Source organism: Rhea pennata, chromosome 10, assembly GCF_028389875.1.
Source record: "Rhea pennata isolate bPtePen1 chromosome 10, bPtePen1.pri, whole genome shotgun sequence".
NCBI classification, from domain to species: Eukaryota; Metazoa; Chordata; class Aves; order Rheiformes; family Rheidae; genus Rhea; species Rhea pennata.
In genome coordinates, this window is record NC_084672.1 from 23,500,027 (window position 1) to 23,517,281 (window position 17,255).

The 17,255-nt window shown below is 52.5% G+C and overlaps 2 protein-coding genes across 2 annotated transcripts in view; one reads left to right on the top strand and one right to left on the bottom strand.

The window, feature by feature from the left end:
- Window positions 1–3,468: 3,468 nt before the first annotated feature.
- Window positions 3,469–9,246, bottom strand: SENP8 (SUMO peptidase family member, NEDD8 specific). Its single transcript, XM_062583537.1, has 2 exons — window positions 9,160–9,246; window positions 3,469–4,383 (listed from the first exon to the last, which is right to left on the bottom strand). The coding sequence occupies exon 2, from the start codon at window positions 4,338–4,340 to the stop codon at window positions 3,702–3,704; it is 639 nt and encodes a 212-aa protein (XP_062439521.1). The 5' UTR covers window positions 4,341–4,383; window positions 9,160–9,246; the 3' UTR covers window positions 3,469–3,701.
- Window positions 9,247–9,651: 405 nt separating this feature from the next.
- The window catches only part of MYO9A (myosin IXA), a 192,414-nt gene continuing 184,810 nt past the window's right edge, over window positions 9,652–17,255 (top strand). Inside the window, exon 1 of the mRNA XM_062583530.1 lies at window positions 9,652–9,728. The gene's annotated coding sequence lies outside the window, so the exon portion shown is untranslated. The remainder of the gene's footprint in view (window positions 9,729–17,255) is intronic.

Sequence of the window (17,255 nt, forward strand, 5' to 3'; positions counted from 1 at the left end):
CGTGCTAGAGGCCGCTTGCTCTCAGCTCGTGTGTTTAGCGTGCCAGTGCCTCCCCCCCACCATGGCCCCGCGTACCACGGCGGTGGGGTTAGGATCCGGGGGCTCTGCACCAGCCCCCCAACCCTTCTGCACCGCTCTCCCCTGGAGCGAAGGGGTGTCTCGGGGCGCCTGCACGTGTGTCCTTTCGCAAAGCACTTTAGGAGCCTCCGGAACGAGCGTCCTCGCTGGGGACCGCAGCAGGGAACGGACGGTCACGCGGGACCAAGGCTTCGTTAGCCCTGCTGCAGCCTCGCTAGACGTCCCGGAAGGAGCCCGCAACGAGCAGCGGTCCGCGGCCGCGGGCCTGGCCGGCGCCGGTTAACTTCTCGGGCACGCTGCTGGGATTGCAGCGTGTCTGCGCCCGCTGCGCGCGTTACTTAGTGCTGCTCAGCCCGCGTTCCCGGGCGGCGGGGGCACCCCGTGCCGCCCCGCGTGCCGACGGGGAGGGCGGCTGCCGCGGTCGCGCTCGCGTCAAGGACGGCTCCGCTCGTAGGAGCGCGGCCCTTGCTGCGTGCGTGGGTTAGGCCCCTGTTAACGTGGTGGGACCCCGCTGCTCCTGGGCATGAGCTCTCGGGGCGGGGGGGGGAGCTCGAGGCCAGGCTAGGGGCGCCCCAACAGGCGGGGGAGGAGGGGTGCACGGCCCTGCGTGCCCCCAGCCCGTCTGCCAAGCGCGTTGGGAGAGGCCGGGGAGCAAACGTCCGGCTGGTGCCCAAAGCAGCCTCGCGGCCGGGGCGCGGGCCGGGGGAGCGAGCGCTGCACGGCCCTTCGCTGCCGCCGCAGGACGCTTTTCCGTAGGGGGGGACCAGCCCCCCACAAGCGGCATTGCGGGTGGAGCAGGGGGAGAAGCTCGCCGGCCCCCAGCGCCGTGTGCGACGCGGAGGTGGAACGGTGGCGGTTACTTATAACAACCTCCCTCCTCCTCCTCCTCCTCCCTGGCGTTCCCGCGGCGTTTGCGGGCCGGGGCCTCCCCGCCGGCCCTTCCCCTCCGCTCGGACGGCCTCGGCCCTGGCGAAGGCGGCCGCAGCCAGGGCCGCGAGCGCGGTTTAAATAAAGCCACGGTTTTCTAGCACCCCGGCGCCCGGCGCCAGCATCCTTGCGGCGAGAGGAAGGGCCGGGCCGGCGGGCTTGTAAATCAAAGCCCGGCGGGTGGATTTCGGGGCTGAGAAAGGCGGAAACGGCAAAGAGGGGCCCGAGCGCCTTTCTGGAGCGGGGCCGGGCCGAAGGCCGCCTGCTGCCGCAGCGCCCCGCCGCCGGCTTTCGGGGCGCCGCGCGGAACGGCCCGCGCCTCACTAGATGGCGGCAAAGGCCGCAGGACGCGGCTGAGGAGCCGGGGCCCGGCTGGAGGCACAGCCTGAGCCTTCCTCCCCCTCCGCCTCCTCCTCCTCCTCCTCCTGCGAGCACCGCGGGGCTGCCGGGTCGGTCCCAGGCGGCCGCCGCGCCGCGAGGGGCCCGCAGCGGCTCGACGCGCGGCGCTGGCGGCGGCTCGGGCGAGGGGCTGCCGGCTGCACGGCCCCCCCGGCTCGCGCGGGGCGGCTCGCCTGGCCCTGCCGCCTTAGAGGGGCTTTTGGTGGCTCGTTGCTACCTGCTCTTGATTGCCCAAGCAGGAGGTTGGCCCGGGGTTGGGGGGGGGGGGGGGTTGGCGCGTGTCCAGCCCGGCACCGGCCGAGCCCTACGGTGGCAGAGGCCCGGCGGCGCGTGCGGCTCCTCCATCCTGCATCTCACGCAGTGCTTAAGGCCGTCTCTTCCTCTTCCTCCTCCTCCTCCTCGTGCTGCGGTAGCCTTAGCCCAGCCCGAGGCCCCCTTTGCTGTGCCTGCAGGGCAGCTGCCGGCTCGACACGGGCCCGCGGCCGCCCGTTTCCAACACGGGAGCTCGGCAGGCGCCGCGGGGCGAGTAGCCTGGCGTGCTTTGGCGGGGGGGGGGCTCCCGCCTGCTGCGAGCTGCGTGGCAAGGAGGCCGCCCAGGAGGACCCGCTCCTTCATCCCCTTCCCCTGCCCGGCACCGTACTAGCCTCTGGGCGAAGGGAGGAGGAGGAGGAGGGAGTTAACGCTATCGCACCGCAGGCTGCGGCGTTCGTCTGCGTACAGGAGCAGCGAACCCGGCCGGGCGTACTGGAAGCGGCCGGGGGCCGGCGGTGGGGCTGCGCGGGCGCCTTGGTTCCCCCCGCGTCCGGAGGAACTCGCCTTCGGCAAGCGACTGCACCTTAGTTCGGACAACCGTCAGCTTTGCGGCTCCGTCACAGCAGTAGGGACAATTTTCCACCTAGCTGACGGGAAGGTTTGGGGCGTTCCTGCCCCGTCCTCTTTTTGTGCTGGTGCAGACATTTGGGAGGCTGGGCTGTAAACGAGATCAGCAGAGATGCAGGTTAAAAATACTCCCTCCATCTTTCTGAGGGGTATTTTTAAACCTGTATCGCACCGATCTAGTTGGCATGCAGAGGGGTTATTCCGCTAGACGCCGCCTAAGCAACTGGCTCTTTGTCTCTCGTGAGGTTATACATTATTTTTCATCCTGCAATGGCATCTCATTTTTTTTTCCCCTACTGCCAATCCTGTCTTTTGATAAGAGGATTGGCTCTTAGATCCCAGCCGTAAACCAACAGTGGAGGAAAAGTAGGTTTTGAATAGGCCAAGCGTGAGGCAGACGAGTATATTAAGGGCTAACATCTTGAGCTTCAAGGATACTGCCGTTATCTTTGGTTTTTAAACCTCAAATTTTATTCCTCTGTTCTCCTTGGTATGTTTTTCATCTTGAGAATATAAGATCTGTTTTTGTGCTAGAGGAAACAGCAACTGTCTCGTATATTCTAAGCGTAGCAAATGATGATGAGAGTCGGGGACCGCTGAAAAAACGCCTCCCCCCCAGCAGAACAGAGACGACCCAAAATTGTAATGAAAACAACTTCAAAGAACAAATGCCACTTTCCATCTCAATTAAGTTTCCCTTCCTAGGATTTGTTTGCTCAGCTCCCTATTAATCCTCCTCTGGTTCAGCGAGTCAGACTTTTAATATGTAATAAGAGCAAGCAGGGGTGGGAAAGAAAAGCTACTTTCATACAGCCTACAAAAACCGACACGAAGAAAAAGAAAGATTTTTTTGCCCCGTTCATTAATTAATCATAACTTTCCTTTCTGATTCTCATCTTATTTATAAATATCTCAGCATCGAATTTTCTGCTGTGACTCCAGCCTTGCTGCTAAATCCTGTGTTTCACAAATATCATCAGGCGCAGCTTAGAAATGTCCATTATAAAGCATTTGGGGCTCGGTTTTAGAGGACGCTGCCAAACCCGGTTTAGCGCAGCAATGCCCCTAGCAAAAGAAAGCCACCTAACGCGAGGGTGTGTTGCCTGCTGGGCAGAGGTGGAGAAGGATCTTTAGCAACCCATTTTGCCACAGCAAGAAGTGTAAAAATGACCTTTGATAAGACGATTTCATGGAGAGCAAGGTGACTTTACTGGTCCAGAGTTCAAAGGCCAGTCGTTTCTAGAGCAGACTAAGGCTTTCCGAGGAGGGTGCTTGCAGGGGTGTTGCCATGCTGGAGGGGGTTACATTCTTCTTTGGGGAAAATCCTGCGCACGGGCATCTCCCTCAGGCACCGGGGGCGCTGGCCTGCGGACAGGGAAAGGCAATTGTTCGGGGTCGGGGTGGAGACTGCGTCCGGGTCACTTCCGTGCGAGTTTAGCAATGAGGGCTTTCCACTCGGCTCTCTTCTGCGTGATGTAGGAAGGGGTGAGGAGCTGCAGCAAAGGCTCCTGGCATCCCCTGAAGAGTCCCTGACACAGAGCCTCGGTGTTACAGATCACGTACATCCCACAGTCATAGCTGTTCTGTTGGGCAGGCGCTTTCTCCTCTATGAAGGTTGCTTTGCCCCCATTTCTGCCCAAGAAGGCCTCCAGCTTCCCTGCCACTTGCTTGGCGTGGGCAGAGTTGCTCTTACTGTGGGAATCATAATGGGCGAAGTACTTTTTGTCCCTGAAGTAAACCAGTAAGCTCCAGTGGGTGCCTCCAGCAGCCTGGTTGGAGTTATCGTTGATAGGCAAGAACACCAGCTTTTTGTGGAGAAGGTCGAGCGGTTGAAGGAATATGGCTACTTCTTCCTGACTAGCAGCACATTTAATGAACTGAGCCACTTCGGGACTGATAAAACACACCTGATCAGAAAATTCTTGGAACTGGTCATTGGCAAAGTACTCGAAGGCAAACCCAATGATGTGATCGTTAAGCCAGCTTGGGGGATCCAGCAAGGCAACGTCTGACTGCCTCAGCAAACTGTCCATATAACTGAGCGCAACCGGGTCCATTCTGCGGAGGCAGGGGCCGCAGCACTCCAGAAAACCTCAGAAGCTAAAATACAGAAAGGGCAGAAGGTAAATTATGCAATTAGACCACACCTTTGACAAGATACAGCGCAACAAATTTCTCAAGCTCCTTCTTAGCAAGAAGCGAACAAAAGACTACGTTTCCCAGACCTGTATTGAGGGACCAATGTTTGAACTGGTCGACAAGACTAAGATGATACACACACGCAGCTAGGTTCCTCATCAGCTTGCGACAGAGTCTGAGCCAGGCTCTTTGCTGCCCGCGGAGCAGTACGTTTCTCAGCACGTGCCGCTTAGGTGTTTCACAGTTACAATCTTGACCCGTGCCGTGGGGGAATTCAAAGCAGTCCCAGTTCGGGAACTCCTTCAGCTCCGTGCTTTGTACAGAAAATATACACGATCTCGGAGAAGTGGGTTGGTGTTTCTGTTTCCCCTGTTACAACGAGAATCGCCCTAAGTCTTTGCCTCGCTGGTATTTTAAGGAAGTCTTTTCAAGGCTGTGAGAGACATATGCGATTCCTTCCACCTAAGTAACAGAGATGCCACCACAACTCCGTGCCAGGCGTGTGACCTGTTCCAGGAAACTGTGCTGGTCTGCCAGCACAGGAGGCAAAGCAGTGAGGAGTAAGGTGGAAAAACGAAGCAAAACAAGACTAGAAGCAAACCAGTTTCCTACCGTGAGACTTTTTAGGACAATTCACTGCATACTTGGTAGAGATTTCGAGAATTCAAGTAGCCCTGAGGCTGGAAAGTTCACTCTGTATCTATTAATTTCAGCTCAGATGCTAATACACCAGAGTTTTGCTCAGGCCCAAAGAGGAATTCATCCTCTTTTGGTATCAGAGAAAACTGAATGCATGCTGAAGAACATAGGAACCGGACAACCGTATATGATGCCTCCCTCAAGCTCAACTAGCTTCAGAGAATTTTCCCACGGTCTTAGTTATGCAGACAGAAATGGTTTTTCCCTCCATGACAATAACATGGCAGGTGAAATTCAGTGTAGACACATGTTGAGTCACTCAGTCCTGTTTTTAAAGTCCTCTCGCAAGTCTTAGCGGTTGGCCGCCAGCAGCAAACTTTGCCACCTCACTGCTTCCCATCCTCCCCAGGTCATCCATGAGTATGCTGAACAGTAAAGATCCCTGCAGGTTCCCACTGGTGACGTCCATCCACCAAGAGACCTGACCGTTCACACTGACCTTTTCTTTCTCGTCTTTTATTCGATTATTTGTCCGTGCTACATTCTCCCTTCTTAATCCGTGGCTGCCTATTTCCTTAAAAGCCTTTTGGAAATTCGAGTGGATTTTATCATCTGATTTTCCCCATCCATGTGTTTGAGGACCCATTCAAGGAACTTCAAGAGGTTTGTGGGGCAAGACCTCTCTTGACTCGCTTCCATTTACCAAATTATCTGTGCTAATTTGGCTCTTCACTACGTTTTCTGCCAGTCTACCTTGCAGAGGGGCCACATTTATGTTTAACGCCCTTTCAGAAGCTGTTACCCCAAGACTGGCAGGTAGCAAATGTGTTAAAGTGTGTTTTAAGAAAGCGGTTACTTAGTCTAGCTAGGAGGTGCCACTCAACAGACCACGGTGAACACTAATTTTACCCTTTGGGATCAGATTAGGATTTAGCCAGGAGATCTGCCTAAGAAACCTCTTTGATAACCCCCCCTTTATATCGGCCACGTTCTTCCTCTCCCTCCTAGATCCTCTTCTGGCCAGAGCTCCTCAGCTGTCGCAGTAGGCCACCAGCCCCTCCGACGCTTCTCCTCCTCTGCTTGCTAGGACAGGGCTCAGGACGGCAGTGACATGAGGCCGTTTCTGCCTCGCCCTTTCCTCACCCGTGCCAAACGCAGCGTGAAAACATCTTAGGATTTCTTAAAGCACTATGTGAAAATTCATAATGATAAGATCACTTTAGCATGAATCACTATAAATAAGACAGTAATTATCCATTAGGATAGGGAGAAAAAGTCACATGCGCCGTGTTGTTTACACGGTCAGAAGGAATAGATTTGGCCTTCTTACTGCAACATGAATCATTAAAAAAACCCTTCCCGTCCAGGTATGCATAAATTAAGAGAGATTTATATCTAATAAATCTCGGCAAGGTCACATCACGTGTGACTTGTAGGTAAGAGACTGCGTGAAACATGCTGCATGTCTAGCACATCGGAAGGAAGGGCCAAGGTAAAATATCTCAAACTTAAAAAGCTCGTAGCTATCTGTGTGTCACTGACAGATCCAAGGCATGCCAGGCAGCAAGAGTCACTCAAAAGGAAGGGGAGCAGCAATTGTTATTTATACTGAGCCAAACACAATGGTATTTGGACACACTTCCTATATTAATGCACCCAGCTAAGCTCTTTCCAAGTTTATAGCGCAAATCCATTGCAATAGCCTGCAGTATAACAACAACAAGAACAACAACAACCCCCCCACACACACCCCCAAAACTAAGTCCTGGAAACTTAGTGCCTAATTGTAACCCTGCTTAAAGAACTATGGATCCTGCAAGTCTAGAAGTGACCAGTTTGGGGGTTTACAGGGTCATCGCTGAGTGCTTTTTAACATGTGCCCATACAATGCCCAGATTCTCCTTTACTGCATTATTTCTGCTTCATCTTCTCCTGAAGGCATACAATCAAACCAAACAGCTTTCTAGTCGAGTCCAACTGAAATTAAAGGCTATAGGAGGAAGTGTGCATCCTGTATTCTGCTATAATTTTCTACTCTGTAGAAACAGCTTTTTTTTTTTTTTTTTTTTTTTTTTTTTTTTGAAAAAAGATGTTTGGCAGCTTCCTACAATCAGGAAGGGAGAATGGTTATAGCAAATGCTTAATTGCCACTAGCTACTACTTTTAATTTTATTGCCATCTGGTATTTGTGAAACTGCTTGCAAGTTCTGCCCGATGACTCACCACGCATTACACATCTTAAAAGGAAAACCCTTCACGGGCTCATACGCCTTTCAGAGCCACTTAAGATAAGTGGTAAGGCCCGCATCAAAAGCGTAGTGCAGTGGAGGGGGGGAAAGGGGTTGCAACCGTCCAGGAGAACCTCTCAATTAAAACTAAAGATGAGCTCCCAGTGAGCTCACCTGGATCTGAACCTCTTTAACATTTAGGGATGCTGAAATCCAGTCAGAAGCGCCCAGCACAACTTCCCTCCCGGGGCTACTCAAACACAGCCAGGATTTGCCTACCGAGCGCTCAGGCGCACTCTGTTCAAAGCTTTTCATAAAAATATGCACAAGAACTGACCTAGGATGAGAACATTTATTACAGGTTGCAAACAAGAGTCTTGCTCATTAGTGTGGATGCATTCAGAAAGCAAGGCAAAGGCTGCATCTTGAAATACTTTACACCCCCCCCATTTTTCTCATAATATTAAAGAACTCCCATCTGAATGTAATTGTTCCCTTGTACTCTGAAGGCAGTATCCGACAGCTAGAAAAGCAGCTCGCTAGTAATTAAGTATAAATAAGCAGTTACGGAGCAAAGAGCATATATTAAAGATGAATCAGACTCCTAAAGTCTATTCCCATAATCAAAGGTGCTAGGAACATACAGAGTGAACATATTAACATGCCCCGTCCCTACATTCCTTTGATAAATGTAAAGAACACAGAAAGAAATATAGAAAGAGAAGATTATTCTAACTTTACGGAAGGCAGAACTGGAGGGGCAGAGACATTTTCAGTGGCTTGTCTGAGACCGTGTGAAACGGTCAAGAGCAAAAGACCTCATGATTTAACTACAAGACCATTCCCTTTTACAGGAAATGGTTTTTGAAAGCGTGTCAGTGCTCTTAGTAACAGTAATTTTAACGATAGCAAGAGCAGACGAGAAATATCAGTTTCTATTTATCAGTGTAAACAGGGCTGGACTATACTAACACCTGAGTCTCCATAGTATTGGGGGTCTCCTAACAGAGCCAGTGAAGACGTTCAAACCAAATGAAACAAAAAAGTTGAGAACACCTACGTCAGAAGAGGAGTTTGTTAAAAACAAGCAATTTTCATTAGTGCATAGATTGCAATTTCTGTTTTGTAGGTAAACAGGAACTTCACAGGCTTCAAAAGAGCCTTCAGTGCCAAATTCAGAGAAAGCCCTTCACAGTTTCTATACGTGCAAAATGTGGGAAAGCCCATGTAAATCCACAGACAATGCTCAAATCCTTCAGTTTGCTGCAAAGTCTCCAAACCAGACGCATTTAGCTGCTTTACTTATCAAGCCATCAAACGCCGGTATCCTGCTTCGCTCCACAGCCCTGCAGAGCCGTAGACCAAAGCTGGGGCTGCATCAAGCCCCTAGATCAGCGTCCGCCTTGACAGGACGGGTTTGGCCAAGGCGTTAACAGGGAAAAAAAGAAAAAAACCAGCAACCTGAGGATTAAACGTGACACGCAGACTCTCCCTTTCACAGAAGTAACAACGAGAAAACCCTTCAGCCGGGCGAGCGGGACGGATTCTGAGTGTTAGGTCGGTGGTACCATTCACACGCGTTCAAACGGAGTTTATTCGGGGGGACTGAGACGCCCCCGGCCGGGGGCGAAGCGGCGGCGGGCGCGACGCGCGGTAGCTCCCGCCTCGGGGCTGCCGCCCCCGCTGCGGAGAGGCCGCGGCGGCCCCCGAAGGCCGCGGCCCCGGCGGGGCTCCCGCCGCCGCCTTCCCGCCCGGGCCTGCTCCGCTGGGGGCGCGCGGTTGCCACGGCAACGCCGGCGCCGCCCGCCGAGCCGAGCCGAGCCGAGCCGAGCCGAGCCCAGACCCCGCCCCCGCCGCTGCCGCCGCTCACCTGCCGCCTCATAGCCCGCGCCCCGGCCGCCGCCCGTCCCGGCGCCCCGGCCCCGGCCCGTTGCTACGCGCCGCCGTAAAGCGGGCGGCGCCGGCGTCGCGCCGGGGCGGCGCGTCGCGAGCAGGGCTCTCCTGCGCAGGCGCCTCGGCGGGAGTGGGCGGGGCGCGCGAGACGGCGCGGCGCGGCCGCCTCAGGGGCGGGGCGGGGGCGCGGCCGCGGGGGCGTGGCGTGGCGCCGCGGGGGCGTGGCGTGGCGCCGCGGGGGCGTGGCCGCGGCGCGCGCGCCCGCCTCCCGCGCGGCGCCCCGCCCCCTGCGAGGCGGCGCGCGGGGCCGGGCGGGCCCGGCGGGTGCGTGTCCGCCTCCGTGTCCGCGTCGCGCGCCGCGGCGGCGGTTGGGCAGCGCGCGAGGGCGGCGGCCGGCAGAGCCCGTTGAGCCCCTTCCGCCGCCTCGTCTCCGTGTGTCCGCCCGCCCGCGCCGCGGCGGAGCGCAGCGCAGCGGCCCGGCGGCTCCCGGGACCCCTCGGCGGCGGCGGCGGCGGGCTGAGGGATGCGCCGCGCCCCGGCACCCAGGTGAGAGCGGGCGCGGAGCCCCCCGCGCCGAAGCCGGGCGCGCCGCCGCCCCCGGGGGGGCGCCGCGGCTCGGCGCCGCTTTGTTCCGCCGCCGGCTCGGCCGTGCGGCGGCGGCGGGCGCGGGGCGCACCTGGGGCGGGCGGCGGCGGCCGCTGACACGCCGCGTGCTGGCGGCGGCTGGCGGCGTCGAGCGCCGGGAGCGCTCGGGCCCGGCCGGCCGCGTGCGGAGCGGCGCCGCTGTGCGCGCGCGGTGGCTTCTCGGGTGGGTTTGAGCGTGGCTGCCGCGTCCGTGCCCTCGCGGAGCGCCGCGGCGGTGCGGGCTGCGGCTAAAGATGGCTGGCGCGGGGCTCGGGCGGCCCGCGCGCTCCGCGCCGCCCGGCAGCGCGCGGTGGGTGCGCGGCGGCGCCCGGCGAAAGCCCCCGGTGCCGCGGGGCTTGCGCGGCGCCGCGCTGCGCTGCGCCTGGGCGGCGCGGGCAGGGAGCAGGCAGCCGCCGCGGGGTTGGGGGGGGGGGTGTTTTTGTGTTTTTTATTTTTTTCCCTTTAATACCCTAATGTTAACGGTCTGTTGTTTAGACCTCGGGGAGCTTTTGTCTGCGGTAGCGCTTCCAGTGCGGCTGCCACCAGTGGGTCTGTGTGCCGAGAGCAGTGGTGGGCATCTCCGCAATAAAATAAAAAAAAATAAATAAAAGAACCACCCCCCCAGCCCCGCTTTTTGAATGTAGAAATAGCCTTGATGTTTGTGCTGCAGTAGTAAATGTTGTAGTTAAACTGAACCATAGCAGGCACAATTATTTTATGCTTTGGGGGGGGAAAAAAAAGAGCAGACCATTTTGCCACTAAAGCAGCACTGCGTTTAAGATTTCTTTTTTACCTTCCAATTTTAATGAGATATTGTGGTTTTTAAATGAAGCATTTGAATCTGCGGCACGTCGCTCCCTGGCACTCAGAGCCTTTATTGCAGTCGTGTTCTTAAGAAGGTTAAAATAGTCTGTTGCTTTCTGGAATTTTCTTAAATGTAGGAGAAAAGCCCCTTCTGCTGTATCAAAAAATCCTCAAACGTGACTTGCAGCGGAGGGTGGCCCTGCCTCGAGTTATAGATGCGTCAGGGGATCTTGCTGGTTTTGCCCTTGTGTTGTTTGCTTTGTCTTGCTTATAGATATTTAGTAGCTTCCTTCTCATGTGTTTACGTTTCGTGTCCTGAAGCCGCGCTGAGATTAATAATGCGGAGTATGACCTAGACAGAAATCACGGCTTTTGCATCCTCTGCTGCAGCACCCGTTACCGTGCCTGTCAGATTAACAGGCAGCGCACGGTCCGCACTGGCGTGGTGGAGCGGGGAATGGGAACAATTTTAGGAAAATACCGTACAGCAACACTCGCCGACGAAGGAACGTGAGCTTTGCTGTGAGGAGGAGAAAACCTAACGCGGTGTTCTGATAATAGTGAGAGCGTGTACGTCTTAATAGATAGGTTCATCACCATAAACAGAATGTTAGTTGGAGAAATCGCTTTCTGGCTAACATAAGCTCTTTCCTGATTCCTTCCTCTCGTGTTAGGAGATGGCACGTGAGCATCTTCTCGTCTTTTCAGGAGAGAGAGAAGCTTGATCGAGACGCCGATGACCAGAACTTAGAGCAAGGCCTGTAAATGTTTAGCTACGAGCTTACCGCGCTGTGCTTAAACACAAGTTAGTGCAAATCCGTAGTTCTTGTTGGTGTCAGAGGGGCTGTGTTATCGCTCAAGAGCGTCTCCTCTCCCGTCGGCTGTCTGGAGTCGGGTGATGCTCGCGATTTCCCTTACGTTTTTGAGTGAACCGATCAGCTAGTGAGTGGCTCTTCTCGCTTTTTAATTTCTGATTGCAACGGGAGAGCCACGTTTTTCTCACCTTACGGGCTGCCTAAGCCTTGCTCCGAGGTGGTTTTCTGAGGTTCTCTCGTGGAAGACCTGCAATTTGACCTCTCGGCCTCGGGATAGCCTTTGCTCTCCCTTCTGGCCCTGCTGCTTCGTGCTTACGGCTACTTCTGATAGTTGTCGGGCTGGTTGCGTGGAGGAGGGAAGATAACGCAGCAGCCACGAAGTGCAACTTAATAAGCTTTTGTTTCCAGGTGTATTAACGACTATGCGATTTAACACCAGTGCTCTGTAAATAAGGATGACATGATACGTGTTTCATCTTTGTTAGTAGGGCCTGTGATCAGTTAATGGCCACTTTGAAATCTCTTGTGAGCAAAGTTTATTTTTCACATGAATTGCTCAGTTCTTTGTTTTGTTTTATTTTATTTTTTAATATTAAAATGTAGGCTCAATTTTTAGCACTAATATGAGTATAGTGCATTTCTAAGTTACTTGTTCTGTAGAGCCACGGGTTCAGTCCAGATTCATAAAGTTCATTTTTCTAGCCTTTTCTTTGGAGGGAGAGCTGCATTTTAAGATTTAGAGGTATCAAATGGCTGATGCGACATCCGCTGCTGCAATATCTTTTAAATACACTGGCACCTGTATGTACCGCCTGCAACGGCGTTCTACGGGCACTAGCAAATCTTGGGGAATCTTTACGTCGTATTCAAACATCTAAATATTATAGGCCTAAATTATTTCCATCTAGGATGCTTGTGAAAATTTCAAGGAGCCATAAATCATGTTTACATAAAAACCTCCAAGACACTTAGGCATGCAAGGTCAGGCGCTCGGGAAACGTGAAACCTAAGGTTACCTGCACCACCTTCGTTCTGCCCGTTTCGAGGTAAGGTGGTAAGAGGAGTCCTCAGTGCTGCGTGCAGCTGGCTTTCTCTGCGGATGAAGCTCCTCACCAGTACCCAGCTGGACTGGAGCGGGAAGGGATCGCTTCTTCCCAGCGCCTGCAAGTCAACAGGGGGAGTGCTGGGAGCACGGGGAAGGTGCTCGGCGGTGCACGGGGAGCCGGCGTCCTGGGCCCCAGCAGCCCGGGAGCCCCAAGGCCTTAGCGGGTAACACCGGTCACCGGAATGCAAGAAAAACGCGAGCGGATGTGAGCTGAGCATTTCCCAAGCCATTTAGAGTTTGTCAGGTTTCAAACTGTTTTCTCAGTGGCTGCAGCAAAAGAAAAAAAGATACGCCTCTGATTAGAAGGCCGTTTCCTGCCAGGTTTCAGTTCTCGCTCCAAACCGTGGACTCATCAGAGCTTTTGGAAGGGAATTGCATTCAAATACATTTATCAGGGAGAAAATGGCATTGTCGAGCTGTTTCTGTTGGAATGCCCAAGTTGGTTAAGCTTGGTTTTGATTTTTATTTTTGAGATTCCTACTTCCAGTTCTTTTGCCAGTAAAACAGAATTGCAGTGCCCTTTGCACGTGAAATCTGTGGGAAGTATAAACACCAAGCGCAACAGAAGAGCTGCTGTCTGCAGCAAGAAACCCGATCGGTTTGGAGACGAATTGTTTTGCTGTTGTGCGAGGTTGAAAAACACGTTCCTTGTGTAGTCCGTAAAACTTCCAGTCCGGTTCTGGAGGCGGGATGGGGTGGGTGCAGGTTGCGGCTTTGGAAGGCGAGATTTTTATTTAGGCTAAAAGGAGCGCCTCGTTCTCTAAAGGCTTCAGGCCTGCATGCGTACCTTTGCTTAGCTTCCTCTTAACCGAATGGGATTTCTCTCATCCCTAAAGCTAAACACAAGCCTAAGTGTTGAAAGGGTCACGACTTAACGTTTGCAAACGTAGGGCTTTCTCTGGCGTTCCTTCAGATCAAAACAATCTAGTACGAGGCTTGGGTTGTGTCTGGATAGTTACTTACTCGGCAAAGAAACCTGTTAATCGTTTGGTCTTCCTGTTACATGTTGGTGTTTAGAAATGTTACGCCGTGTTTTCAGGTTAGATGACTGGGATTATCACAGCTCATTGCAAAAGCTTAGGCATGAATAGGTTTCATATTGAGCGGTTAGAGTGAAATGCTGCTGATGGGATGCCTATAGATCATCACAACTGTCTCCTGATTGAGGTAATTTTATGGTCTTTTTTTTTCTTCAACATAGGCTAAATTTTTCCATAGGCTTTGTGAAAACAGGTGTTCAGGATTTAAATTATATAAACTAAACATGTAAAGCTCTTGCCAGATAATGAAACAGGAAAAAAGGGAAATTAAATAGTCTTTGCGTAGACATTTTCTGCGTGTGACCCTTAGCGTTATCTTGCTACCAAGCTTGACAGGTCAAATGTCGTGATGATGTACTTCCCATTCGTGCAATTGCATTAATGTTTTAACTTCCGTATCTCAGAAAATAAAAATTTAAAAGTGAACTCACCAGACCACATACTCTCTGAAAACGTCAAAATTTCTGAGGAAGCATATTGAACCGCAATTTTAGAATTCAACTGATTATGTCTGTATTAAAGTACTGCCAAGAGTTATGGCTATATTAGTTATCACGATAGCATTTTTGGGGAGGGGGAGCTTGAGCTGCCTCAGATCAGTCGTCTTCAACCTGTGTTTTGCCAATGGTAGAAAGAGAAGGGAAGAGGTGCAGTTGGGGCTACTGTGTGCTGGGTTTTTCACCAGGACTAAGGGGAACAAGATTATGGCTGACCTGCACCGATCCCTGTCGGTGAAGCTTCTAAAAGGCTACGTACTTGAAAACTCGCAGGTGTGCCCAAATTTGTTGAACTGCCACCTTGGGCTACGTTTGCACGAGTTGGTTAAGCTGATCTTGCAGTAGGCTCCTGCAGAAAGAGGATCTGCTCTGGCTGAAGCCCATCTTCGGAGGAGAAAGGGGATAGCGTTCGGGTGGATCAATTTACTGATCCCACCGCGCTGCGCGGCCGCGAGCGAGGGGGCGGACCGCGCCGCTCTGCCTCGGCGTTGTGTTGTAAGATCCGCGGAAGTCGCGCGCCGCGAGTACGGTTTCTAGCCCAAACGAAGTAAGTAACCGCCTAGGCGTGCGTTTGCTCCGATGATCGTGCGCATCCATTAAGATCTGCTGCTGCGGTTCCTCTTCGAGGCAGTAGAAGGCCTCCGCGGGTTTTCCTTTCGGTCAGGAATGAGGGATCTCTTTCTTGCCGAGGGCTGAGTAGGTCTTTCGTACCCCTCCGGCTGTCCACGCGGCCCTGGGCCGTGGCTTACCGCACGCTCGCCGGTGGGCACCGGCTCCGCCAGATGAACTCCCGGCTCGTCGAGTTCTCCCCCCCCTCGCTTTAGGCTTTGTTGGTATTTCTGGTCAATCGTTTTTAGAGGTTTTTAGGAGCGTTATGAAGCGCTTTGTCTTTTTTAGAGACTGAGCTAGCTCTTGTGCCAAGTCTGTCGTCCGTTAAGGGAGAAGAGTCTCAAAGTGGAAATTGGTTCCAGGTTTCCTGGGCCAGGAATGCTGAATGCTCTCATTAATCATTAGGCCAGGCCTTTTTGATTAAGTGCAGTAGACTTTGGTACTGGACGTACGGTGTCTGCTGTTACGGGGCCTGTGCGTTATGTGGACAACGTTCATGGCTCACGTGCCATTACTCTGTAGTGCTAAGAGGATTAGTAATGACCTCTGCATTTGCATTTTCTGGTTTTTATTTGCTCTTGTCTTGGGGAATCTGAGTTAAGCCTTTGAAATTAAAGAGGCCGAGAGCCTTAAGATAAGGCTTTGCTTGTCCCGTGACGTTCGCCGTTAGCTGCCTGGCAGACTACCGCAGGTTGCTTGCTTCCTCGTTGTCACTTCTGTTCGTCAGCAAAGCTCTGGCAACGCGCCCGCCGGACGGCCGCGTGGAGGTTTGGAAATCGGGCGCCTGCTGCTGCTGCTGCTAACCCGGCAGTACGCTGGGAACGCTCCGCGGAGGAAAGCAGCGCCGCTCGGCCCGTTTCTGGGCACGTCGTTCCGACGTGCCAACCCACGTCGCCGATGAAGAGGTGCAGAGAGGGAAGAAGAGTTGCTTTGGCTTTCCCTTGAGAAATCCACCGTCTCGGCACGCGATGCTGCCGGAGAAGAGAAAGCGGATGGCAAACAGGCTACGTGAATGGGTGAGGGAGCAATTTGTTCTGCTTGTGCCACGTAACCAGATGTATTACGCGCTTGTGTTTGGCCGTAGATATCAAAACTGTTCTCAATCGTGCTTTCTCTGCGTTAAGTATCCAGAAATGAAGTAGAAACGCACTGGGGCCCTTTCAGCCCTTGTTTCAGCCCGCGGCCGTCCTTCCTCAAAGAGGAATATTGATGTAGTTTGCTTGGTTGCTCCGTCTCGCCCATCGCTGTTGATGGAGATAAGCGTTCAGGGCCTTTCAGCCAGCTGCGTCTCATCCAAGCTCTTGCCTCACGCAGCTACTGAGTTATTTTTCTTGCAGTTACATGCTTGACTTAAAGCAAGACGCTGGCGTAGCTCTCCGATGGATTATGTCCTGATGCTTCCCCCCGAGAAAGTTTATGAAAATGCTGTTGGTGCAGTTCCCTAGGGATCGGCCAGGTGTGTCTTCATCTGGAGTGACACAAGTAGACCCACGGTTACCGGAGTCAAGAGGAGGGCTGGATTAGGCCCTTCTAGCCATAGCTTTTTTTTTTTTCTTTTTATGTGATTCAATCTGGATGACCGTACAGCCTTGTTCAGCTTCGCTTCGAGAAATAACCTGGGCTGGTTCTGAAATGCCTAGCCTTCATTTATAGCTACAAAAATGAGTTGTTTGGTGCTGGGTTTTTTTTGTTTTTTTTTTTTCCTCTTTCTGTTCTCCTATTTTTAGGTGTTTCTGCAAATACCTGTTAGGACCAATGGGGAATAGAGTGGTGCTCTGTCCTACCTGCTGGGATCTTTCATACAGTGGCAGAAGAAAAAATGTTTTAAGATACTCAAATTATAATGCACAAAAAAAAAAAAAAGATTGAAATCAGTGTGTAATGAGCTGCTATTCAATACATTTAATTCCTAGAAGTTACTTATTTAGGACCCAGCTAAACATATTAGGATTTTCTCCCATGACAGTTGCTACTTTGGCTAGCACCTTTATTAACATAAAAGATGACAAAACCAAACAGGCCTCTATATCAGATTTGCATCTTATTTCATATCTCCCCTTGACTCTCTCCTGGTATATTGTAAAATTACCTCGAATCGTTTGTAGTGTTGCTGCTGCTTAGGATGGCTGTTTGTTCAGAATCCCTTTGCTTTTATCCATCAAACACTGATAATCTGAAAGTTGCTGTGCTGTCTTTTGTTTTTTAAATCAAAGTTCTTTAGACTATCTGCTATTATACGTAAAGCAATGACCTTAAGAAGGTGTGAAAGATTTAAGTGTCCAGCGCTTGTTGAACACAACGGAAGGGGAGTGCCTAATCCCTATAAAAGTCTTTGAAAAACCTGAACTCTAAGGAAAAAACCCTCGCATCGTGAATGTTTTTGATAGAACGCATCGTGAATGTTTTTGATAGAACGCCAGGAATTCTTTTATTGTATTCTACATGTACATGTTGGTTTTGTTTTGAGTGATGAAATTAAAACAGTTAACTGAAAATATTTACTTTATGAGACTTCCTGAAGTCTACTGTTTTTCATACTTTGCGTAAATATGTAGACAGAAATAAAATTCTCAAAAACA

What these genes read in the sequence shown, in the direction of transcription:
- SENP8 (XM_062583537.1), bottom strand. Translation starts at nt 4,340, where the DNA reads ATGGACCCGGTTGCGCTCAGTTATATGGACAGTTTGCTGAGGCAGTCA.